Raw genomic sequence first — 27,502 nt, 5'->3', positions numbered from 1 at the left:
TGTTACCTAAAGATAGAAAAGTGAAATATTCTTTCAGTAAAAGGAAGCAGCTTCCTGAGGTTTAATCTGATAAGGTCTGAATGCTCCACTGTAACAGCTGCCCAAATATCCTGTCCAGGTTAGTCTTTCCCGCTCCGATCAGCCACACAATGAGTCCACACAGGGGATTATATTCCGCCTGACAGCACCCTACCCTAACCCCAACACTGCCAAGATCTCTGCCTCCATCCATCCCAACCATCGTTTCCCAATTGGTGGCACACAGAGGTGATGTTGTTGGCTGCTTTATGAAACTCTACGTACCCTCAGGGGCCCTAAAACTGTACCTGACAATAAAACTCACAGATAGGAATGCATCAGGGAAGAAATAAAAAAAAACAACAACAACCCTTCTCCGAGAAACACTGTCTGTGTTTTTTTTAATGGGGTGACATATGGCTCAGCAGAGGTCTTCTCTTATCTAGTTTAGAGAGGCGGGGAAATGAAAATGACTACAATAAAATGAGATGACAACGCCTGAATGCTCCAACAAGCAGTTGATGGTTTCATCTGCCATCTGGTTAAATGTTTTACTTTTACTAGTTTAATTCCCCATTAAGCCAGTTGGTTGGTTTGTGTCTTATCCAAAGCCAAGAGAAGAAACTTGTCATTTTACGGAGCTGATAAGGAAAAAGCAATTATTATTGTAAACTTTCATTTCAAAAATGCAAAGGCCACAACTGTTCGCATAACACTGATGAACATGTGAGCGTAAGGCCATGTAGTAGTAAAACAAACCCATGATTAAAAAGCAAACGTTATGCCAACAGAAGCAGAAAACTCATCCACAGTGACTGCTCTGAAGGAGTTAACACTGCGCTTGAGTCTGCCCACGAACTGATCTTTACAGGGCTGTGGGAAGGGAAAATATTCAAAAAGAAGAAGAAGAACAACAACAAAATTTGTTTTCCAATTTCTGCTGCAGATCTGCCACCAGTAACAGTCAAAGAGGGCCAGTCATTCATCTGCCATAATGGGAGCTCTGGGTCATACAATCTAGAAAATAAAATACAGCTGCCTGTGATGTGGCTCCTAGAGGCTGAATAATCACCAGGTTTTGTTGTGGAAGCAAAGATAATAAACCATGTTTATGATGCTATAAAAGTGCCTGTTTAAGACAGCTTTCTTTGTTTTGTTTTTTTTTTTTGTTTGTTTTTTTCAGGGCTCATAGCAAAATACTAAACTCAGATTTTGATGGTGCATTAGCTTTACAAATGCTGCCATTTGTTTCATTGACTTACATGTGTAGATGAACGCACTTTCCCAAAATGTCAGTGAACAGTGAAAGTAGTAATTTGGCTTGAGCTCTTTGCCTGCTGCATCAAAACACCCAATTTTAACTCAACGCTTAAAAAATATTACATTAAATGCTTGCTGCATTGTTCAATTACTTTTTCAGGCTCAGCACTTGACTTCTTTGACTTAGCGACTTTTATCACAAACCGCTCTCCTTACACACACGTGAAAAACATTTCTATAGCGATGAAAAGAGCTGTGAGGAGAAGTTCATCAGACATCATATTTGGCGTTCATGTGCGAAACATCTTGACTTCCTAGAGATTGATAATGTCACCCTACTGTACTACTCCAGCTAATCACATATATATATATATATATATATATATATATATATATAAAATATCAAAATCTTTAATTTTTCTCTTCCCGGGAAAGCAATGAAACTACATGCTTTTTGTTTTTGTTTTCCCCATTATAGCCTTTGAGGTTATTTCTTGTTTTCTTTTACTATTATTCTGTTTTTTTTTTTCTTTTCTATATGCTGCTTAACCCCAGCACGTTCTCCTGTGTTTCACCATTTTCTCATGACAATGACCAGACTTGAACCTTGAGCCTTGACCCGAACATACAGTAGAGGCTACTTTGAGCGTGTTGGCATCACACAGGAAAGAACTATTCCAAGAATTTAGACAGCTGCTTTCAGAGAATTAGACAAACTGAGTTGATTTTAATCTGCTTTGCATCATCATAATCAACAGTTAGCGATGTACACAAAAGGCTAAATGCAATTTCTCAGCACAGTCTACTTAAGCTCATTTTCAGCACTTTGGTTTTTTCGGTATTCCCCTGGTTAACAGGATACACAGAGTCCTCGCTCAGAGCACAGAGCAGCGTGTAACACCGTTTCAACCCGCACCACAATGGAGCTCCTTGTCCCTTAAGGCTTTTCTTTAAGAAATCCCATTCATTTAATAAGCAGCAGCCAATAGCACAGGATTAGATTCAGCAGCAGTGTTTGATATGGAAAAATGGTCGAATTACACCATGAAAAGAAAGAAAAGGGGAAACTTGGGAGACAAGAGGCAGATAGGAGGTTGACAGATTAGGGAAGGGATGGATTTAAAGGGGGCAGCACGGTGCTGTTACGCCACAAAAAGAAGGTCACGGGTTCAGTTTCCAGGCCTGAGACCTTTCTGTGCAGAGTTTGCGTGTTCTCCCCGTGGCTGTGTGGGTTTCCTCCCACTGTCCAAAGACATGTATGTGACTCTAAATTGTCCGTAGGTCAGAGTGTGAGTGGTTGTTGGTCTCTGTCTGTCTCTGTGTGTCGGCCCTGTGATGGACTGTGACCCCGCCCCCAGTGTCAGCTGAGATTGGCTTCAGCATCGCCGCCACACAGAAATGGATAAGCGATAGAAGATGAACGAATGAGTGGATTTAAAGGGAGGCAACTCTTTTTTAAAAGTGTGACAAGGATGCTGCTGAAGGAGGCAGACATGGTTAGATGGCAGCTGACTGCCTTCTGTTGTACCACTGTTGAGTTCAAGAGGCTATCAAAACATTATGCCAGGGAGACTCATAACAATGACCAGAGGAGTAATAAAAGACATAAAGGCAGGGAAACGAGTAGTGAGGAAGATGGGGGGGGGGGAGACAGAAGGTTGGGGAGGGTGGAGATGAGAGACAGTGAGGGAGAGGCAGGAAAATCAATAGACTTCTATATGCAGAATTGAGAATGTGCCCTCTCTCTCTGCTCCAGACAGCTCATCCCAGGACTCCAGCAGCCAGAAGACAAACTGAACATCTATCCACAGACCCATACCGATAATATGCCACCCCTGCCTGTCCCTGTCACCATTTATCTCCCTTCACCCTCCACCTCCTAAAACACACACAGACACACACACACACACACACACACACACACTTCAATCTACTGTCCCTTCTTCTCCAAATTTAACATTCTAATTTGGTTGTGGGCAGGCTGTCGTGTTATTGATGTTGCCAGAGGTCTGATCCATCTTGAGCCCAGGACAAGGGTTTAGTCAAGATAGCTATAACTCGGAGGTATCGTGGACTTTATTTGCCAGACTATCAGACACCGAACTGGTAATTTAAAGCCTGGACAGCTGGTGTCAGTGGAAACCACTTGAATCTACTTTTCAGTGTTATCAAACTTCCATACTGTTGTCAGGATTATATAATGTGTAGATGAGGATACGAGTAATTAAAAAAGAAATTAAATAAAATGTGTTTACTTTCTCATAATGTTCTTGGTGGAGGATTAAGGCTTTTTCTCTGTGTTTGTGTGTGTGTGAGAGATGATTCGACATGTCGGCTGGATTACTGTGGGTTTACTCTAGAGCAAGATTGGCGTGCTGTTTTTTCTTCACATATATTTTTTATGTGCGTGTATGCCCACCAATCCATGCGGGTTTAGCTCGAGGCCAGAGAAATGGGGAATTGGAAAAGCTGGCTGTGGCATTATATACCAGTATCTTATCACTGTGATATATGGCCAAATAGGACGCAGGGAGGCTGAGAGTCTTCTGAAAACACACAATGAATGAAGACTGGACAGAAATGGAGGAACATAAAGAAAGTGAGGGAGGGAAGCTGAGGAAGAACAATATGTTCAACAGGCCCATAGGACAGTGTTAGCCTAGTCTCTGGTCATTGATAAATGAGGTTTATGTACCTCTACCAACAGCATAGCAATGGACATTGTCACCTCTCTCCCCATCTCCCTCTATGCCCCCGTCCTCTTCCTCCTCTCCTGTCCATCCTCCCAACCTTCCCCTCCTCTTTGTCTCTCTTTCTCTGCCATAATGGGGAGACAACCATTGCTGTAATTTTCTCTGTACCTTAACTGACAACTACAAAAGGTCACACGGAAGGAGGGGTCTCATCCTTCTAATCGCTTAAGAAGGGCAGGACCCACTCACTCCATTCAAATGTCACTGGATCAGTAATACTGATAATACACAGAAAGCTCTGAGAGTGTTTTCTTTTTATGTGATAAATAAGGATGACACGGTTAAGAGCCCACCCTTTCATTTGAAGCAAGAAAGAAAGTGTGCATAAACTGCAATTACATAATGCAAAAGGTTTCTTATAATCAGCCTGAAGTATTCACATGTTCACAAAATAAAAGAACTATCTGAGCGTTCATGGTCATGGTCCATGGCGCGAAATCAGGAAATCTAACAGTGAATGAATGCACAACCTCAAACAAAAAAGTCCATTTGCTGCTGTGCTTTCTATTGAAGCCATAGCTCATAGCCAAAGACTGTAGCCGTCCCTTTACCACTCAATCACCTGCAAAATATCACCTTGAGCGGTGTGTAAAGGACAAAAGAATCAAGGCAAACAATTGGTGAAGTAAAAAAAAAAAAAAAAAAAAAAGAATATGAGTATTCAAATTTTAAAGAACATGATGATTATTACCATAAAATTAGTTCTAAAAGGTTTTATGCCACGTCCCTCCTGTTTCCCTGAGGTGGCGATGTCAGGATAATACCCTAAAATGGGTGCTAGCATGATCATTGGCGGCATGAAATTTGCACAAATAATTGAACAGGCGGATATTTGAATGTCTTTTACATGGTTTTGCCTTCATTTACTGCTGCACTTACTGCTGCGGCTCTTTTTAATGTTCCTGTTTTTTTAAATGTTATTGCAATTGTTGGTGTTTTTCAGTGAACCGTCTTTATGTTGCTGGAAGGATTTATTTATTTATTTATTTATTTTTACACAGTGTAAGAATTTCATTGTGCTGCCTGACAGACGTCTATAGTGCACATGTCAATAAAGATAAAGAAAATCCCTTGGAGCTCTGACCTGTCCAAATGATGACTCATGAGAGAAAGTTTTAGAAGTGCACTGAACAGAATAACTGAAAAACTGAGTTAGAATTTAAAAAAGGCAAAAAAACCAAGAAAATACCAGACACTGAGGATGACTGTGGCATGAGTTGAGCTGAAACACAAAATAAAAATTGCAGTCATCCTAAGCAGGTGCCATAAACACTGAGCAAACATATTTTGATCATCAAGTTTACACATTTAGAACAAGGAAGAGATGAGTGGTCCCAGAATTATAGCTTTTGCTATGTTAATTTCCTCCATGTTTATTAGTCACAGTAGCAAGTTGACTAACTGTCGAAAGAATCAGCAAGGGCATTATTTCGACAAACCACAGAGACACTGATATTTCTGTGAACAAGCAGCTCAGGGACAGAGAGCGAGAGAAGAAAGTTGAACCAAATGTGAGTGAACACGAACAAACTAGAAAATGAGGAGAATAGGCCACCATCAATTATAAGTCCTATCTTGTAGTTTGTGTCTGCATTGATTTGTTGGGGACTAGGCTTTCTGCTTCTCCCCAGTTCACCTAATTGCTCTCACTCTGACCCACTAATTACTTCACTAAGACCTAGCTGGTCTCACCTCAGTGCACTGCATGGCATCGTGGGTCTGTCTCTTCTCCAGTGTGAGAGGAAGGGATGGCGAGAGAGAAAGAGGATGTGAAGGCCAAAAGGAAGAACGAGGTTGAATTAAGAATGCATGATGCATGTCAGAGTAACAGAGTAACAGAGAGAGAGGAGAGATGTAGAATGAAATGACAACAGACAGAGTAAGAAATAGATGCGTATACACACACACACACACACACACACACACACACACACACACACACACAGTATGGGTAGGAGTCACCTCAGGGAGGAGACATGTTTTCCTGCTCTAACTGGGCTGCACAAATAATTGACTAAATATGAGGTAATCACTAATAATTCTAAAAACAATGAACACCGGCTACTTACCGGATGGGATGAGGCCTAAGGCCCAGTTGGGAACAAGAACACCGAAAGGGTCGTTTGTGTCTTTGTTGTCTATCGTCTGTGTGGTTTTGTGTTCCTCTGATTTTTGGCTCACGCCGTTCAAAGGTGTCCACCGACTCCCCACCACAAAGGACTCAGTTACTTCAGACCTAAACTCCATTTCTGTGGCGCCGACTTTGGAGTTGGTGGTCAGCTGAATGACTCCAGTGGCTGTTTGGGGTCCTGAACTGGGTGCTTGAGTTGCTTGATGCTCCTGCAGGTTTACTGTACTTGTTTTTTCCTTTTCCTCTTGTACCCATGCAATGGGAGTAGACGGCTCCTCTGTGGAGGAACTCTGAGAGAAATATTCTGTAGGGGTAGGATCTGTTCTCTGTGTCTCTCTGGTCATGAGAAACTCTGGTGTGGCCACCTCAGAGTTTGTCAGCACCTCCATCAAGGTTTCTGTGTTGGAAGTCACAATGTCCCCTCTGCTTGTGGCTCCGCTGTGCTTCCTATCAACAGGGGTAAATGCTGAATTTGAGCTGCCACTCTCTCTGTGCGGCGAGGCAGAGGAAAGGTTGTCAGTTGGCTGTTGGACATAGAGGATCTCTCCTCTGGCCTCCTCTGCAGCGTCTGTCTGCTGGTAGTCCTGAGATGGGGTGGTGGGCTGCTCCACCAGCTGCCACTGGGACAGGATCGTGTGCGCGGTCACAGTCACCAGCTCACTTTGGTCAGGTGACGACTCTGTTTCGAGGCTCGGTTTCATATCACTGCTGTTGAAGCTGTCAACTTTCACTTCAAACCCAGGAGGAAAATTGCCACCCTCTCCACTCCCTTCTATCGCCCTCTCCTCTGCTGGTGGAGTTATAGTCACTGATGGAGTAATGGTAGCGTCTTCTCCATCTTGATCCTTCCCCTCGCCTGAATAATTGTCTGGGTTCTCCTGTTGCTGGGAAGTGGACAGGGTCATCACCTCGAGGGGCCCTGCTTTGGCTTCCACAGGCTCCCAGGGACGTTTACCTATAAAGGCCACATTTCCTGGAGAGCCTGGTTTGGAGCCACGCATGGACTTGACAGCCCACTGAAACTGGCTTCTGGGTGTGGGAGGGAGGCCTCCTCTGGGATCCTGAGGACCAGATATGTTGACATGCTCACGGAGAGACAATCTCTCATCAGGACTCGATACAACCAATTCTACAGGGAACAAAGAGACAGAAAGGCCTAATTAATATGATTCCATTATCAGGGGAGGGGGTGGATTTAATTTTATGGATGTGAAATTGTGAAATAAGCAATTAGAAGTCTCCCTTATATGAGCGCAATGACACTCTTATAGGCAGTGCACTTTCAAAGTTATTATAAAAACATGAAAATACATCTTCATCATTTTCTAAAATCTGCTTTGTGTATTCACCAGTACGGGGTTTAGCCATGTGTGGAATGTATCTGCACGCTCTTCTTTTGCTGTGCACACGGCACACAAGTTTGTGTTAAAGTTAATCAACTCACTGCAGACAGCGTGCATTAACACTGGTCCACGTCCTTTGGGATGGTGTCCCCGCTGGCCAAGCACGTTACAGTGAAACAGAAAAGTACTTGAAGGTTTAAAACCCCAGAATACTTTGTGACCAATGTTACCTCTTTCTCTAGCGCATTACACACTAATGACTAAATGGGAAACAATCAATGCAAAAGTTAGAAAAAAAAAAAAAATCAAATACATATATAATATTTATTATTTCCATCTACTAGTAGTTGGGTTTCATTTATTGATAATTAGCTAAACTTAGCTCCTGCTTCATCAGGCCTGTGGGGATGTGATTTGAGCAAAGCCCGCCCACTTCAAGCCACGGATTAGATCACAGACAACAACAACATATCCAAAAATATAGAAACCACTTTTATGAAATGACCATAATTGTTCTTACTCTCACAAAAAAGGTTCATGCAGGAGCCCTTTAGTCACCAAAATAAGATGATTAAGAAAACATAACAATTTATGTACTGTATTGTATGTATTCAGGCCAATATGTGTGTCTGCAATTCAGCCATCTGATACCTACAATGTCTCTTCAAAAATTTGTAAAAACATTTTGCATGCATACATCTCATAGCATTTTAATTTCTTATTTGTTTACACATGGATAAACCATCTCAGATATGTTTCTAGCCCAATGGGACTTCATTTCCCCTAAAGTTGTCTTCTAAGGCAGTTTTTACTCCTTGGCTGTCTTGATCCTGTTAAAAAAAAAAAACAACCGCAATTTCATGCTGCAGCTCTGCAATTTTTACTTCTTCCTGGAATTGTTCACAAAACATCACAGAAGCTGAGTTACTACAGCAGAGCGTGCTCGACTTTGTTCTGGTCTTCATTACAACGCTTTTTAAGCATTAATAGGGGGAAAAAAAACAAAAAAACATCATCTCTAATAGCAATATAAATGGACTTCCTTTGTTTGAGCTGGAGCTGTAAACTGTAATTTACTGGAGATTGGATAGTGTGGGCTTTTATTCCACACCAGTGACTCTGATATCTGTGGCTACTGAAGTTTGCAGGCGAAACCCAACGAAAATACACACAGGAGGTACAGACGCAGACCGAAAGGATGCAAGGACGCATTCAAAGTAATCTCATACTTCTGTCCCTGTTTGCTCGTTCCCTGTGGATTCTTTTAGCCAAACTACCTGCTGCTAGAATATATTTGCCTGTGGTGAGGGAAGCCATGTGGAAAAACACAGGAGCCCTTTCAGCACAATAAGCAAATGACTCCATCTAGACCTGCTTATTTAGATGAAATGGTCCACTGTATCTTATCAGCTTACAGCTTTAAACCAGACTCTGTCTACACCATCAATAATTCATGCTGTATGCATGTGTGACTCACAGATCAGTGTTTGTGTGTTGTTTTTTTTTTTTTTTTTTTTAAGAGCTGGAGTGCTGTTGGGTTACTAGAGGCCCTGCTCGTGTTGCTTCCATCATCATCGCTCTGCTCAGTTTGGCTGACCTCAGTTCAGTGAACAGGGGGAAGTTATGTGGAATACCAGCCAGCACAACGAATCACCACAAGATGGAAAACATATACAAATATGTCCTTGCATTAAGTATTGAGATGTATGTAAATTATTCATAAGGTCTGCTGTTGCCTTATGCTTAAGTGAGGTTTATAGTCTGTGGTTCATTTCCATACGAGCCATGTACCCCACCATAATTATCCTATTAATAACCCAAATAGCTAATTACATACTTTTAGTACACACACTGAAGAAAGTGGCGATAATTAAATGCATTAATCTGGTTTGATCATCTGTGTAATGACCCAAGTAATAAATAAAATGAGACAAATAGGCATAGCTTTGGGTGATTTCGTGGCAACACTCAGAGCATGGTTAAAGTTCATCTCTGCTGCTTCAGCTCTGTTCAGTGGATGGCTTGATGGAATAACCACAAACACAAACAAACCCCATTTAGACTGGCTCTGCTGCGTTGACTCCTCTTTACTGGAGTGAACGGATTGAGCGACTCCTTGAGGTCAGACAGAAATGATATTAAATTGTGAGAGTGGAGGCAGATGATGGGTGAGGCAGAAGGAGAGAGGTGGTACCAGTGCCACCTTAGCCCATCTGCAGATATGGCATCTAATTGAAAAAAAAAAAATAAATAAAAAATAACCCCACTGAGGAGATGTTATTGCACGTCATATGAATCATGTCAGAGTCCAGACACAATTCTCCTATCAAAACAATTCACTCTGGGATTGATGAATGGTATGAATGAGACTTGTTTGTTTCACACACAGCCAGGGCCTGAATGTGGAGCTCATTATCACCCTGCTTTTGTTGGATGCAGAACACTCCAGCAAGGAGAATATGATACTTGTTCAAAATGTTTTGAATTAATATCATCCATTCAGAGAGCCTTTTTTCCCCCCTCCCTCTTTTCTGTCTTGGGTGATTTGTCTGCTCTGAGAAGTTTTCCATCCCATCTCATTCAAAGAGCCAACATGGCACCATCAATAACTAAAGAGTGTTGAAATTCAAGGGATAGCCTGTGGTGTGCAATCACAGAGTCAATTCACCTCACTGATGCCAGTTTAAGAAGAGACATCAGTTGGGCAACTTTCCATCAACCGGCAACATTAAAGAAAGAAATGTCTCCCAATCAGCTCGCTATTTCCAACTTCCCCTTTCTTCTCTCTTCCTCGGTCTCCTCATCTCCCTTTCTTGTGTTACTCATCCCTGCTGTAGTAGTCATTACCGCCTACCCTCAGAGACCTGAGACTTAATTGGCAGAGACATAGATGGAGGTGAGCGCGAACGACAGACAGCCCAACCTCCACATTAACTGGATACGGGTGTGAATAATGCATACTGTCTAACACTTGGATTTTCATTAATACGTCGGGTGGATTGCATTGGATTTCTGGTAGCACAGCAGTGAGTATTTATATTAATAAAGCCTGCAATTGCGAGGTGAGAAAAGCGTAGCACCTTTATTGAATCGTTCTTCTGGCTGCCTGTGGAAGAGAGTTAGTCTTACTTTGTAACCTCCCCCTTTAGCTGATGCCAAGGATGTTTTATTTGCAGTGGCTATTAGAAGAAAAAGTACCTTCTTCCACCCAAGGGTGCAACACACTTCTTGGTTTCTATCCAGTGCATTTCTCTCCTGTGCCGTTATGTGGCGTGACTGTGTGCGCCTTGCTCGAGTAGTTATTGGTCTCGCATCCTTCCAGTCGTGAGCCATCCCTCCAATCTTTAGTCTACCACAGCCCCCAAGTTATAAACTAGAGGAACTGATTTTGGGGTTGAATGCTTTAAAGAAACCATGAATTGAAAGTTGTGAACTGGTCATTTTTTTGTCCCCCCTCACCGGTGTCGTCCCGCCACTCCTGAGGGTAATTCCCCCTGCTGTGGATGTTCCACGTCTTACAGGGTGTCCAGGTAGCTACTTGAGAGCTCACAAATGCAGCACACACGTACACAATAGCACTCTGAGAATAACAAGGTATCCCTGCATTTGTCAGAATTTTCACACTCCCCCAGAGCCTCTCTCTTTGTGTCTCAGCACAGACACCGCAGACTTCCATCCATGTCTAGTCAGCTTTCATTGTTTTCTAATCAATTTCTGGTTTTGTTCTACCCAAGCTATTTGTATTTGAGCTAACCTCTTATAGAAACACAGTAGATTAAAATTCAAGCTTAGCTGTTACTCTTTCTGACAGCCTATACTGTAAACAAAGCATGTCGTCAATAAATAAGAGTGAAAGCAGAACAATCTCCACTTCATCACATTTTGCATTACTGTATGTGGTATGGCCCATTTGTTTGTTTGCAATTAGTGTTTGATTAAATTTACAGCAGTACTTCAAATTGCCCTGCAGAAAAATATATTATCGCATACTCTGGAGCAGAAGGGAGAGAGGAACAGGGAGGCAGAGGGTGTTTAAAAAAGTGGGACATCAGATCTGATATTTGCCAGTGACATTTAAATGCACCATGCATTCATTTGGTATGAGAATGTTTCAATTCCTCCATGTTTCTATTTCAATTTCACACTTGGTTATTTGTTTTAAAGGTTAAAGGCCAAACCTAAAGACGTAGAAACAAAATCAATGTTGGAGTCTTACCGTTAACAGTGGGCCGAGGGATGTCAGCAGACGTGCTGGAGGCTGGTGTGCTGGTGTCGATTTTCTCTGTGTTTTCGTCTGCAGATACTGATTGAATCAATGGCGTTACTTCTTTTTCCCGCTCAGACAGCCCTTCTGCTGTACTCTGTAGTCCGCTGGCAGGAGCCCTGAAGGAAAGCCGACCGTCCCTGTGCTCCATGATGGCATTGTCCAGGCTGCCCTTGTTTTTGCTGCTTTTGGGTAGACTTATGTTCCTGCTGGATGGGTCACTCTGCGTCTGTGTCTCTACCGGCTTGTTCCTGGGAACTGTATGTGCCGTTTCTTTCTTTTCACCGACTTCTCCTTCAGTCCAGTACCTAAAGGGTCTCATAAGAGTGTTCACAAACTCAGCCAAAATGCTGCTACCTGTCTGTGGCTTGGGAGTTGAAGAAGGTGTCGAGGATAATACTGGGGTCCCAGATCCAAAATAGGTGCCATCTTCCTCCTCGTGGGCAGAACCTCCATTTCTTTCCAGGTTCTCAAGGTCAGAAAGTCCCAAAATGTTACTACTCTTTGGGCCATCAATCTCCTCCTGGCTGGCTGACTGTTGGATGCTTCTAGGATCATCCTGCGCTTCTTTCCAACTGTCCTCAGGCCTGAGGTGGATGATTACATGCTCCTCAGAAATCTCTGAGGAGTTGTCCACAGCAATGGAGTTCACTCCTGTTTTGTCCAAGTCGACCAGGCCCGTCCAGGTGGAGGTCTTCGGAAAAACAGCGCTGCGCTGCGTTCCAGTGACAGAGGAGATGGCCTGCACCGCTGGGTTGATGTTGGTCTGGTGTAAAGCCTGTGCCTCTGCAGCATGGATGCTTGCTGGCTGGTGAGCTGCAAAAACACAATTATCACAATTGACCACAAGCACCTGTGTTGGTTTTCACAAAACCAGCTTTATTGGCTGCTACACAAACGCACTACTTGACCTCAGTTGCCCTCTCTCTTTCTACTGCAGTAAACATGCTATTGTTATTGTGAAACAAGATTACAATCATACTTGAATGTTTCGAGTGAATCTGCTATTTCAAGAGATTAAACTGAAATATGAGAAAACATGAATATAAAGTGTTCATGTATATATTAATGTAATTGTATTGATAACATTATTTACACAGACAAAATTTTGATCTTTGAGCTTTATCAAAGACAATTTGTTCTCAGCATTGTTGCTGCTGCAGAGGTTCATCTATCAGCTGTTTGTTTTGACAGACAGCGCTGCTCCGCTGTCATGCTGTTCTTGTTTACTTAAAATGATTGGATTATGTGGTTGTTTCGCTTCAATGAAAATTTTATAATCGGTCACTGTGAAAGATGAAAATGTCACTCGTTCCTTCTTTCTTTTCTCTATCTTTGGAGCTATCGTTTTCGAACATCAATCTGTACTCTTCTGCAATCAGTGCAAAGCAGGAAAATATAACTTAGTGCGATTTAAAAGCACTTCATTGTAAAGCTTAACTCTCAGTTGGTACATCTTTAAAGGACAAGGTCAGACAGAGTAACTGCAAACCCCAGTTGGACTTCATGCTCATTCATCGATCTCCCTTTCTACCCGTTTCCCTTCTTCTCTCTCTCTCAGGCATCGCTTCATACAAGATGCAAGCCCTCATATCCACCGAGAGGCTGCAAAAGTCACACAATCTCCTCACAACTACAACACCTCACGTGCTAATCAAAAACCAAATTGGGGAGGAAGTTCCCAGACCTCCCTGTTGTTGCCATGACAATTACCAGAATGATGGTGCATGTTGTACAGCAACACTGAGTTTGCAGTACCTCTGTAGCAGTAGGCATCAAACAGCGCTGTGGTGTCAGGGAAGCCAGTGCGGTTGGGGTTGTTGTAGACGGTCCGCACTCCAGGCTCATCTCCGCCGCAGTTCTTCCGCGGGACATTGATGGGGTAACGGACGCTGCCGTCCGCCAGCCAGCCGGGATCGCACTGGTCCAGTCCGGCCTGCCAGGCGAGGAAGAGTTGACCAACTGTGGCCAGCTGGGCTCCGAGGGAGTGGCAGTGGGTGGAGGCTGTGGCCAGGCTCAGCTTCTCTGGTACTGTGGAGTGGAAGACTTCACCTGGGAGCAGAAGTGAGACAAAGAGTTCTGTTAAGTGTGTGACAGAAGAGGGTTGTCAGCCTGCAGGCATTTAAACCGTCAGACTAAGATAATTTTTGTTTGGCTGATTTTTAAAGAAGGTTTTTTGTGAGAGTGTTTTGCCATTCCTTTTTGCTCATACGAAGTGATGTAGGTACATTTAGTCTTCATCTATTTTTGTGCTGTGTGCACATGAGTCTGCATTTTCTTTTAGTTTAAAGACAACACAGTGTGTTCTAGGCATTTCTCTTATCCTTTGTCAAAGGATTAATGAGTGAAAACTTGAAGGAGAGGGATGAAAGAAGAGTTTTACTTGTTATGCATAAGAATCCATTTTATTTTTGCCTAAAATGATAAGTAAATCAAAGTAGAGAAAATATAAAGGCAGTTTTCTGAATTCAAAGCTGGTGCAAAAAAAGGATCTAAAAAAAAAAAAAAAAAACAAGTACAGGGAAGCGAGTGAGGAAGAAGGAGAGCTGCTGGAGAGAGGTAAGGGTGATGTGGATCAAATAATGATGCAAAAATAGAGCTTTGACAACAACGGAGAGAGCTCAAGAGGACCCCTCTGTCTGCACAGCACGGATAAAATTACATGATGAGATGATCCACTGGTGACTTTGTGTGTGAGGAGAGCAATGAAGTGGAAGAGTGGACCGGAGAGGTATTTCAGATTTATTGTACTGATATGGAGAGATGAAAGTTGAGGGGCTGGCGATACAATCCAAATTAAAGGCGAAGGAAACAGAATGGGAGCTTGTAAAGAATGACATTTGAGAAGGAAGCAAAGTGTATGGACAGTTTATGGCACACGTCATAGACAGATGTAATTCAAGTAAGTGATCTATACAAAATAGAACGTGTATCTGAACAAAGTGCAATTATTAACAGCAATTAAGAGCAGATAATAACATGAAAGAAAGGGAATCACCCTCTGCAGGAACTTTGTCTTCCTTCTTCAGCGCCAAATGTGAAGAAGGAAGTCTTCCCAGACCTGAACTAATCTAAGATGGTGTTAGACAGTCCGAGTCAGTTTTCCAGTCCAGTAATACTAAACGGTCAAACACTGTCAGAAGCAACACTGAGTAACATAATGGTTGAGATTTTTCCAGCATGCCCAAAGTGGTGCATTAACATTAATAACATTTGTAATTTTAGAACTCAAAGTATCTGAAAGATCATCAACAGAGGTTTATGTAAAGGTTTGTGACAGGCACAAAGTATGTATCCATTTTCTAAACCCTTCCTGATCAAAAGAATATTTGAAGGATGTTCAAAGCAACAATAGCAGTCATAGCAAAAGATAACTTTAAGTCTCTTTGTCATAAATATTCCGTCAAAATTTACAAAATCTGGTGTTAATTGAACAAAAGGGAGAGAACACCAGTTTTGCTAGTAACTTAATTTTGATTGAATTATGTGTTGTTTGTTTCATCTGGGGCAGCATGGCAGCATTGTCTTTAGCGCTGTTGCGCCACAACAGAAAGGTTGTATGTTCTCCCTGCGTCTGCGTGGGTTTCCTCCCACCGTCCAAAGACATCATGTTTGTGTTCATTGGTGACTCTAAATTGTCCGTAGGCCTGAATGTGAGTGGTTGATGGTCTCTGTGTGTCTCTGTGTGTCGGCCCTGTGATGGACTGGCGACCTGTCCAGGGTGTACCACGCCCTTGCCCAGTGTGAGCTGGGATTGGCTCCAGCAGCCCCCGCAGCCCGGAAATGGATAAGCGGTAGAAGATGAATGAATGAATGTTTCAGTCACGCTGTTAATATCCCTGAATCATACAGTAAATTGATATAAAGTCCAGAGGGATCTATGCTTCTCTGCTCAACATCTCAGTTACACACAGGGTTTCCATTACCCAGATATCTCAAGTAACTTTTTAACTTTTATGTTTACTAATAGCTGGAGTGGAAGAACCTCTTATCAAGTGACCCAGATAAACTAAGCCCTTTACTGTGTCTGATTGCGCTGTTAAAAAAAACCTGCTGTGCTTGTGATTCTGCAGGAGGTGAAATCATTTGGGATAGATTACATTGTTAATCCAGAATATGAGCGCCGTTTGTTGATATTGCCACTTGACACTTCTCATGAAGGTAAACCTGGGATAGAAGCAATTTGAGTGTCATAAAAGTCTTTTTTTTTTTTTTTTTTCCTAAAGTAACACAAGGGAAACTGAGTTTACATGTGAAGAACGGGATGGAGCTGAGATGCAGTGGGAACAAATCAGTGAGCATGGGACTGATGGCTGAAGTTTAGGATAATAATTACAAAGTATTGATTCAGTGAGAAGAGCAAGTCATGTGTGGCGAACAGATGACAACAGCCAACCGCTTAACAAATGTCTAAAAGCTGTTTTTATTAAAAAGCCAGGCACCAGCTGTTGGTATAATTAATCTTTAACTAAGGTTGCAACTAATGGTTATTTTCTTTGTCGATTGATCTCCGAATACAATTCATTATTTTCTTTCCATTTATGTCAGAAAATTGTTAAAAATGTCAGATCATAATTTCCCAGAGGTCCAGCGAACACCTTCTGATTATATTGTATAATCTCCTGTGGAAAACCCTCACACATTCAATCTACTTTATATTAGAGACAAGTAAAAGCAGTTTATTTTCACTTTTGGGGAAATTGGAAAGAGAAAATGTCTGGCATCTTAATTTAGAAAATTACTATTATTACCAAAAATATTGTTCAACGTTCAATGTTTGAGCATATTTAGTGGAACAGACATTTCCTGAATAACTAAATTCTCTGCTTATCGAGTATAGACTAGATTACAGAAATGATCACTTGATTTTAATATAGAAATCTCCTTAAATTGTTAGCAAGAACTTGGAAAAATATTTAAGCTTAATGTTTGAAGTACAAAGTCAGAAGATATGCTATGCTGTGCCTTTGGACTTGGAAATAGCTATTTAGGCAGATATGGTGACATTCAAAGCAATACTGAAGTGCTGATACACTATTAAATCCATTCTTCACACTTTTGCCCTTATGTTTTTGGATAAAAAAGAGAGAACTCTCTAAATTTGTTATTTATGAATATTACTCCAAATACAAGAGCATGCTGCTCGGGTTATCATCGGTATTATTGTTCACAGGAAATGTTTCATGAGCTAAGGACATTTTGTCCACTTGCTCCAGGTCCACTTTGTCCACTTGCTCTGGGCATTGCAAATTGAAAAGTAAAGTTTTGGGATAAACCCACTGACCCACTTAGCTTTTGCCTGCAGGAGGCTGTAGCTGGACTTTAGATTGGTTCCCTCTCTCTCTCTCTCTTACGTCCATGAGCCCCCCGTCCCCCCCTCCTGTCTCCTCCCTTCTTCATTTTGGACCTAACAGCGTATTAAGTCCTGGTCACAGGGGTCCCATGCTGCACATCCATGAGTTAGTAGGCAGAGGCATGAATAAACTCAGAATTATGGTCGAAGCTCTGCACTCTTACCTTGGAGCTGCTTGGTAAAACAGTAAACATCAAACAGCTCATCAGGAGACCTATTGCCATAATTACGGACTCCAGGTGAGTCCTCGCGATCGCCATAGCAACCAGGTCGAGGTGACTGAATGGGATACCTGCAGAAACACACCAAGAGAGAGGAAGAGAGGCAGAGTGAGAAAAACAGAGAAGGAGATTAATACAGTCAGGCCTTAAAAAAAGGCTGTCATATGAGGATAAGTCTGTTCACACGCACACACGCTCACACACAAAGTAAGATGAAAACTGCAGCACACTTTTATCATCTCCTCCCCTGAATACAATGAGGTTAAGCATGTCTTCTTCCCAGAGATTACCAAAATATATTTCCCAAAGAAGAGACACAAAAATATGCCCCCCTCCCTTCAGACTGTCTGAAATGCCACGGTAGGGCATTCATAACAACCTCAGGACAACAACTTCAAAACACTTCAATACACACAGTATCTTGTTTATTTTCATTCTCTTGCCCTCGGTCTGACTTTCACAGAAAAATTATCCTTCCATTTTACTTTTAAATCGTATTGAAACATGATTATTGCTCTAGCAATATAAGAAGGCCAGTGACGCTGGAGATTTAGTGAGCGAAAGAAAGAAAGGGAGGGATGATGAGATTGGAAGAGGGGTTAAGAAAAATCAGGAATTGCTTCAGTGATATGGCATGCCCGTGGGATTGAGAAAAGTATATTCAAGCTCCAACTGTGCAATTATTCCTTGAGAACATTCATCTCAGCAGCATCAGGACACGGGCAAAGAGGCTGATAAAAAGATTACGTTGGGCATATAGGGACTGCTAGGTAGGACTGTGAAAAGACACAAAAATATGGTCAAATGTACAAGCAGAAGACACACAAGCCCGCATGTAAGTAAAAGCCTGTTTTCATCAGAGCATAACAAGAGATCTTGTATCGTCTCTGGCCTCAGCCTCTTTCATTCTGCTTGGTGGCTGACGGAACGACAGCTGATGTCTATATTTTTTCACCGTATTAATTGGACACTTTCCTTCTGGCTGATGTGGAGACAGAGCCTTCTGGATCTGCACCAATTATATTGCTCCCTGGTGAAAACAACAGGAGCAGGAAAGTAGGAGAGAAAGAAATCGGCAAGGAAGCTTCACCGTGGGAAGGTTGTGAAAAACTGTCAGAAGAACAACAGTCAGTCTGCTTGGCGACTGGAAAAACAGTTTATTTATTAAAATGTAGATTGCTGCTGAGAGATGGACTCTGGTATCATGACTGAAGGTGGCAAACTGAAGCACAAGCAGCAGCCTGACAGACAGTTCAGAGGGGCCGCATTCAGTTAACTCCGTATCTAGTGTGGCGCAAATAAGCAGTTCGGTCCAATTATTCTGCACAGGTTTTTAAAAACTCCACAAAGATCAAGTTTGCTATCAGTCTGTTTATGCACCGTTCGTCATGACTTGGGCTTTTAGACATATTTTTAGTAGCAGAGTGCATTTATTTTTGTTACAATGTTTGATCATGTTGCAAATTATTGAAGAGATTTTAAAATAGCAACTTAATGCATTAAACATGAGCTGTCAAAATAACCTTGATATTTTCAGCTCAGGACCGTTGATTACTATTTAATCCATGACATTCAGACACATTTGTCATGCAGGAGAGATCGATGTCGAAAAATAAAGTCTCAATGGCCATATTTGAGATATTTCTCTTATTTTAGCCAACAACACACAAGAAGATCTTTCATTATTTGCCTGATGAAAAATATATGTTCAAAAACAAGACTATGCATGACAGAAATATTTCCCATCAGTGAGTATTGCATCCATTACACAGAGTACTTTTATCACCCAAAGAAGTGCTTAAAACTGTGTTCATAACTCCCATAATGCATGTGTTGCTATGTCAACTTTAACCAGGGGGCTAATTTTACTTGTTTATTTCCTTGCGCACACGTTTTATTTTGCTGGAATATTACCCTTCATGATCTCCCGTACTAAGGAGGACTGTACTTAAGCTGACATTATTAAAGGCTCTGTGTTACATCACACTGGTAACCATGGCGATAGTAGAGAGTGTCCTCTTCAGAGTCAGTCCCATAGCAACGTACTATATTTTTCAACCACCTGCTGCACTAAAACCCTGTTTCGAAAGCCTCACCGGACACTCTGGTCAGACAGCCAGCCAGCATCGCAGTTGTCGTAGCCATCAGCAAATGTAGCCTGCAGCTGGCCTGGCGTCGCAATGACTGCTGAGTTCTCCACGCACACTCTCTTGGCGTCAGCGAAAGACAAGGCGTAGCGGTCATGAGGGGCTCGGTAGTGAAACACCACACCTGGAAGAGAGCGACAGAATAAGAGATAAAAGGCAACTCCAGAAACCAGCTGAATGAGTGTAGGACCTGTGAACTTTGGGTAACAGAAATATTCATGAACCGCAACCCCCCCCCCCGAGCCATTAAAACTGAAACACGTACACACTCACAGACACACAGAAAACAAAGCCCTCAAGACATCCTCATCATGTACTGACATTTCATCTGTGCGGAAGGAAACAATGCAATTCAGGTTCAGCAACCTGTATGCGAGGCTCATTTGTATCAGAATCAGCCTGTATCATTGGAGAGAAGATGTTGCCCTTGGATACCATGTATGACAGATGGCGATGATGTTTATTTTACAGCTTTAGCAGTACACACACAATGTCATCCTGCCATATTCCAACTGCCTCCACGTGGATGATGGAAAGACAAAAACAGCCGAGAAATACACTTCATAGGAAACACGTGCAGTGACAGAAAGAGAGGTAGACAGGAATACAAAGAATGGAGGTTCAAAAAAATTTGAAGTAGGCAAAAAAAAAAAAAAAAAGGGGGGGGGGGGGTGAAATAGCGAGACAATTCTCCGAGCTGTGAGAGGAACATAATATATGTTGCACTTAAATGGGAATGGAATAGCTTCAGAAGTGTCCATCTAACACTCCCTCACCTCCCACACCTGCCTGCCATTCACACAGTGCTGCTTCCCGAGGGAGCAGCAACCAGTGACACAGGAGTCAGTGGGCGTCTGGCTACCAACACGACTCCTTTATCTTCTCTGGCTTTGTCTGCGAGAGTGACAGCGATTCCTGTGAGATGGAGGCCCGTGTAGCAATTTGAGCATTAGCACTCCGGGCGATGGGCACAGAAAGCAAGCAGTGTGCTGTGTATTTGTGTGACACACACACACACACACACACACGTTTCATCATCTCAGTCCTATTCTCATTACAATGTAGAGCAAAAATCCTTCCTGCTTTTGTTCCTTCTCTCTTCTCCTAATTTCCATCTTTTCTACTATGCAGCAACGGGATCCTGTCCAGACACAGGTTACAGCTCTCCGGCAAAAATGTACACTCACGGGACAACAGGGTTTGCTCTCAGTATGGGACATCAAGTCAAATTCCACAGGAAGGGCGAGTAGCCAATAATTTATCCCTCTATTTTTACCCTCAGCATCTTCACACATGCCCCCAGAGGGAGGAAGAGAATGCCCCCATTTATGACTACGTGATCCCTGGCAAACAGTTTGCAGCAATAATGAAGCTGTTTCCCTTGGTGTTGTGTATTTTTACTCAACCACACTACACTATAATCTAAGCATTATGCACATTTATTTGTTTAAATACACACAGGTAGTGTCATAATACCGAGGTAATGAGTTCCAAATGAATCAAATTTTAAATCAATGAGGAACATATAAGGCTGTATGGTATACTTGTTTTCTGTTGGGCATGGCGACATGGGAATGGCATGATATTCCTCTTCAGTATGGACAGCAAACTTATTGTCACGATCTCTCTCTCTCTCTCTCTCTCTCTCTGTGTTTGTGTCCATCCTTTCCTTCATCCCGGGGGCCTGGGCAGGACTTTCTGGAACCTTCTGCATCTGTCGTCCTCTGCACGCTAGATTCCCGTCAAAGTGATTTCCCACTCCTCTCACCTGCAGCAGATATAAACCCGGTCTCTTCGCCAATTTGTTGTTTAATCCTCTGTGGTAACGCTCTTGGGCCTCTTGTTCCTTTTCATACTATTTTTGATCTCATTTTGCATTTGACTTCAGCCTGTTTTATCTGGACCACGTTTTGGATTGTGGATTTGTTTTCTTGCAGCCCCGCTTCTTGCCTGCCCTTAGCTCTGCCTCGCCCAGCCCTGTCGTCTCCTGCTCCCGCTGGCTTCCCTGTGACCTTGTCCGTTTGCACTCCTTGTTTTTTTCTTGAGCACAGTATATACTGAGCACCACTGTTGTAACAAACTGCCAGTTGTACCTGATCTGCATTGTGGGTTCCATCTTTGCTCACCATTAGTGAATTCCTGGAACCAGGCTTCAAATGAACGCTAGAAAATGGGCAGCAGTTTAAAGTTCAACATTTCAATAACTCTCTAAGCACCGTGTTATAGTTCTTTTGTCTAATTAGTACAAAAACCAAGTGCAACATGACAAGTTATGGCTTTAGGAATTGCTTTTAGGAAATTTGGAGTTTAGAGTTCAGAAAGATTTAGATTTGCTTATTCATACTTAGAAATGCCAACTTAACCTTGCTATGCCGGAAAGAGGAAGTTGAATAATTACTGCAATGAAAACGGTATTAATCTTCTCTTGCAACTTTCAGCAAGAAAAGCCAAATACTTGAAACATTCGGTAAAACAGTATTTTAAAAGAATTGTTTTCCCAGAAACTTCTTGAGCACCAAGCCATGCTGAAGCTATTTGCAAGTCTTGTAGCGTTCCAGCTTTAAGTAAGCACATATAATATATAGCAATTACACTCCCCACTCCTTTTAGCTGTGTTTGGTGCTGATAAACCATCTATTGTCTCGCACTAGATAATGGTGGGCAGCCACATCCAACCACAGACAATGGTTGAAACGCACAATCGATGGCAGTGAGTTCTGATTGGTGTAGCACAGCCAACTGACCAATCAATATGTGCCAAGAGAAAAGAAGACAATACAGAGACCGGGTAAGGAAGAAGTAGCAGGGGAGAGTAACAGATGGCAGGAGGGGTGGGGCATCTCGTGGCTTAGAGACACACAAATTAGTCTGTGAACTGTGTGGATTAATATGATATTGATACAGGAGAGCAGTATGAATACCTGCTGATTAATATGTTAAGCACTCTGTAGAATTAGTGTGAGGACGGCTGTGGCTGCCACATAGTGTGACTGCCAATTAAGACTAAGCCCTGGAGATGGCTACTCCTCGCCGGCTATATAATTGCTTTCTCTCTGAAGGAGTGATTTTCACGTGTGTTAATCGATTGTCTTAAAGGGGGACGATGCAGGGTCTCCCAAGCATTGTGACCGGGGTCTTGGTTACTGCATGTGAAGTGCTTTTATGGAGAATAATGTGGTGCGCTTCATCGTCAGGCTTTCTTGGAAAACGTGATAGCGTTCTACTCGAAAAGCAAACATTATGAAGGCATGGACGTCCTGACCAACACAAACGCACAACTGCCCCCAATCACACAGGCATGTGAATACACATATTCACATAAGAGCCATTGGCAGGTAATGGAGTACACACAATCTGTGCCACTCTCAATTGCAGATGATGTAGCCATTGTAGTGCGCAGTGTTGGAGCAAAAGAAAAAGGCTGCTGGGCTTGTGGAGCTCATGTTTATAACATTTGCAGGAAAATGAGGGAAGCGGCAGCATACTGTACAATGGCTAATACGCTGTGCGATTCCCTGTGGTTTGAATGATAGCAGCTTATTCTTAAAAACAGCGAGTGACCTGGAAAGTAACTGATGAGCGCTCTGCAGCTGAACTACTCTCACACAGTAATTATAGTTCTACTACAGTGAACCACCACCAGGTAAGTTGGTAGTAACACAAGCACGGCTGTCCCACATCCAGAAAATGCAGGAAATGGTTTGAACATGTAGTTCAGCCACCAACAGCCATACCACCTTGATAATGGTGTACACTGCTGGGGTCCTACCTTTAATGCTTTTGTTAGGCTCTCAGTGCATGAACAGCGCCTGAGTGGCACTGGGTCAACAATGTTTAAGTAAAAGCACATGAAATATCTAGAATGGTTGATGGTTGGTTATGATTGTAAAGTCTGTATTTTCTCTTATTCCATCTTTATGCCAATAATAGTCTGAGTGCGATTATCAAGAATTAACATTCATAAACAAACTGCAGCTCACAGCAATCAGATTGAAAACCAAAAGCAGCTATGTGGCAAGGTGATAACTTCACATACTTAGAACCAATGATGGAAACAAGATTGAATATTCATTGACTAAGCGCGTTGGTCAATGTTGTTTTTAAATGTGCTCCGTTAATTTATTGACCGGTCTTGGATTAAGCTTTAATACATCATGATCATGTCCCTCAGCTATTATTTTCAAAGGCTTGGCTAACAATCGCAAGATCACCAAGGAATATTTTAATTCTTCATTCTCCTTAATTAACCAGACAAAATTAAGATTCATTTTTTTTAAACCTCTTATTAGTGACATTTAAAGTTTGGTTTTAATTTGACCAACTCTTCTCGTCACAGCTACAGTATGTTGATTTATTTTCCGATACACCAATTCTCTTTAGTGTTACTTTTAGTTTCCACAATTAATGAACTAATTGCTGCTGGTTAAAGCTACCAAGTTTTTAAACATAGCATTTTTTTCACTTGGTGTTAAGGAAGATTTTTGCTGGGTTATCAATCAATGATCAAGATAGGAGATTTATTGGCTTTCAAATTACTGAACAATAAGAACTTCTGGAAGTTTAGCAAGTATATTAGCTTGCAGCCATATGATGACTCAGTGTTGTCTGCTTGATTAAAATATGAACTATATTTACCTCCACCATAAATTATCAGATTATCTATGTTCAGAGACCTCCAAAGCGCACACATACGCATATAACAACAATTTGGCATGTAATTTCCCAAGTTGAATTCCTAATAGCGGACTAATGGGGAAAAAAAAGTCAACATGTTAATTACCTGTAACCTCCAGGGGGACTGTGTCCTGTTCGTCATTGATGCCCACCACAACCTCACAGCGGTACAGACCCGAGTCACTGGAACGAAGCCCGGTCAGAGCAAGACTGGCGTTGTAGCGGTTGATGTTGTAACCGGGCAGTGTAACGCGGCCCTGGAAGGCCTTCTTCACCTGAGGATGGAGAGGAGCCAAGGGTGGAAAAGAATTAATTATGAAAATGGGTGATTGAAATAATGAACACGCCACTGGGTTTCCAGGTTCAGGTCCAAGGTTTCCCAAAAAAAAAAAAAAATCATTCATCCCACTGATATTGCCCTTATTCCCAGGCCTACCTTGACCACATTGTCTTTGGCCACCAGAACCGACTGTTCCTTTTGCAGGCCGTCTGAGCCTCTTTGACCCCAGACCTTGGTCCACTTAATCCTGGGCGGTTCATGGGATGAAGTGGCACTGGGGCGGAGGGTGAAGAGGCAGGGAAGCAGAACAGTTTTGGACAGCTCTTCACTTATGGTCTGATGGGTCACTTTCCGCATATTCACCACAGTGTCAGCATCAGTTAGGCCTGAGCAGATCAGAGGAGGAGAGAATGGACGTCAGCACAGCTTTATCTCCTGTTACATTGAGGAGACCTTCGTTCATCACTTGTTCTGGAAGCATTGCAAAGGAAAATAATCACAGCAGAGGGGGCTATGCATTATAGGATCAATGACAAGCGGTTCTTTGGCACTTAAACTACCATGACCACCACCAAAGAAGTGAAATTTACTTGGGGCACATTCAACTTCCATTACAAACTTACTATCCTCTGATCCTCTGTCACCTTGCCTGAAAAGACAGAGGCGGCTCATTTGTATTGCAGAGAAAAATGTGACTCCCAATCTTACCGCAGCAGTAACATAAGTTATCATCAGCTCTGGCTGTTTATGTTTATCTAGTGCGCACAGTGTGAGGTTTAACATTACAGGCTGAACCTTCCCCTGGCTCTTTTTCACTTCCCTTATCAGCCTTGTTTCCCTTTGTCACTACTGAGAACGCTGGCAAAAACAAGTCACTCTGTCTAATCTAATTTGCCCAAAAGCTGAGCATCAGTGTATCCATTCTCAATCAACTTGTAATTTTTTAGCCCTGCTTATGTCATTGTCAGTTGCTAAGTTACGGCTATATCAGCTGGCTGGCAGTGAAAATGGCCTGACAAGCTGGGAAAAAAATGCGCAAAGCAAAGAAAGTGAATTAAGACAAGACGGGGCCAAAGAAGAGTTAAATAACTGAATAAACACTGTCAGGGTAGGTGGAACAGCAGTGTTGGAGAAAGTGAGCCTATTGATTTCTTTTCATTTGTGTCAGTTGTCACTGCAGTTTCTGCTTCCTGCTGTACTCCCGTTCGACTGGATGGGCGCTACGCTCCACAGGTGGGGCCCCTCCTGTCTTTCATCTAATGCCATATTGACCGGTCAATGTTTTTCCAGAGGTCACAGGCACACCGCTGTGGATTTTGCTCAACCTCTCTGTCTGTTGCGCTGCCCTGTCATTTTTTCCCCCCCACCATATTCTGCCTTCTCTGCCTCCCTCTCCTCCAGGTTTTAGTCTATATTGACTGTTTCTATGAATTTTCTGGATTCGGTTTCCCCCTCAGCCACTTCGTGATTCACATTCAGCGTATGCGCGAGCGTGTGTGCGTGTGTGGGTCGGCCCTTGAATGCTCTCATAGCTGGAAACATCGCATCTCTCATTTGCTATTCGTGGACCACAGAATGCACAACCTCCACAGTCACACGAACACACACACACACACAAACACACTAAGATGCAGCTTTGAAGCCGTCATTTTTCATTCCTTACTGGATGGTTAATGTGCCTTTGAACAGAGTGTGAAGAGCTGTCATTGCTCATTCCTGCCCCCGTTATGCTGCTGCAGTTGCTGGAGCTAAGAAGCTGAGTGCCTCTTCCCTGATAGCTTAACATCAACTCTCCCATCCCATTCCTCCACCCATCAGATGCATAAACACACACAAACACCCGCTCCTGCACCGCTCCCACCGACATCAGCCCAGACGAGCACTACCGGTGTGACTCCCTCGCCACCTGATCAGTGTTGCCTCGCATGGCTGCACCAAACGGGATTTGTGCTCTGAAATGGCCTCTCGTTTCGCACTTGAGGGGAGTTCAGCCCGCTGAGTGAGGTGACCTGTGAAACAAAATGCATGAGGCTTTCAAAGGCAGATGGATGAGAGGATAAGAAAAGGGGGTGACTGAGAAATAAATGAGCAAAGCAGGGTAGGGCGTGAGCTATGACTGCCCTCATCGAGACCAAGATGCTTCTGACAATTATTCTTCATGCGAATAAGGAATATCTATATTTCATTAAAGGGTTTTGGAAAATATCATTTCTGTTGGAAAATTACAAGAAAATATTACCACCGACCTCATAATATTCCATCAAATCAAAAAAAAAAAAAAAAAAAAAAAAAGTTGTTTCTTAGGCTAACTAAGTGAATATATCACATTGATGTGGCGTTTTTTTTCCTCACTCACTCTCAGAAAGAAAGAAAATCAATTTATTTTCTCAAATAGCTAATTTTTTGTTAAAGTCAATTCAATAAACTTTATATCATTCAGTTTATTTCTATTTGTATCAGCATCATATAGTTTATCATTTATGTCAGAGGAGATTCAGGCTTCTCTAATATTTGTGTCAATACAGTTTTAAAACAAACATTTTTTATATTGTTCAAAAGAACATGGTGGCCTTCAAGGTCAGGTGTGTGTTGTGATGGTAGCGGGTTTGGCAAAAAACAAAATCCCTTTTGAATTTGTTCTACTTGATAGCAGTAGCAATGCACTGTTCTCTCAGACTGATGGAAGGGGGAGAAGAAAAACAAACAAAACAAACAAACAAAAAACGATGCGATGGGAAAGATGAACAAACACAACTTACTTCAAAATGACAGTGTAGCAGTGTGAGTGGTGGACGGAGGCAGCCGATGGAAAACACAAACAAAAAAACTGAAGTGGAAAATGCCGGTATGTGTAACGATGAAATGGGAGTGATGCAATGTGGAAAGGGAGTCAAGAGCATGTGATGGAAAAAGTGTGTGCGTGGGGCTGGAGTAACGTTGTGTCTCAGGAAAAGGTGCAAGTTAAGGCTGACATAATGACAAACTTGTGCTCTCGCTCACACACACACACACACACACACACACACACACACACACACACACACACAGTCACCCAAAG

The 27,502-nt window shown here is 42.4% G+C and overlaps 1 protein-coding gene across 1 annotated transcript in view; it reads right to left on the bottom strand.

Moving 5' to 3' along the window:
• The window catches only part of ncanb (neurocan b), an 83,148-nt gene extending 57,438 nt beyond the window's left edge, over positions 1–25,710 (bottom strand). The window contains exons 1-10 of the mRNA XM_029500109.1: positions 25,644–25,710; positions 24,601–24,830; positions 24,271–24,439; positions 19,440–19,614; positions 17,287–17,414; positions 13,528–13,821; positions 13,079–13,098; positions 12,306–12,553; positions 11,722–12,227; positions 6,101–7,291 (exon numbers count right to left, since the gene is read on the bottom strand). Coding sequence (XP_029355969.1) covers positions 6,101–7,291; positions 11,722–12,227; positions 12,306–12,553; positions 13,079–13,098; positions 13,528–13,821; positions 17,287–17,414; positions 19,440–19,614; positions 24,271–24,439; positions 24,601–24,830; positions 25,644–25,710 — 3,028 coding nt within the window. The remainder of the gene's footprint in view (positions 1–6,100; positions 7,292–11,721; positions 12,228–12,305; positions 12,554–13,078; positions 13,099–13,527; positions 13,822–17,286; positions 17,415–19,439; positions 19,615–24,270; positions 24,440–24,600; positions 24,831–25,643) is intronic.
• Between the last annotated feature and the right edge of the window lie 1,792 nt (positions 25,711–27,502).

The sequence above is a fragment of the Echeneis naucrates genome, chromosome 4, assembly GCF_900963305.1.
Source record: "Echeneis naucrates chromosome 4, fEcheNa1.1, whole genome shotgun sequence".
Classification (NCBI taxonomy): domain Eukaryota; kingdom Metazoa; phylum Chordata; class Actinopteri; order Carangiformes; family Echeneidae; genus Echeneis; species Echeneis naucrates.
The sequence above is the reverse complement of the archived record's forward strand: the minus strand, read 5'-3'. Positions and strand labels throughout refer to the sequence as shown.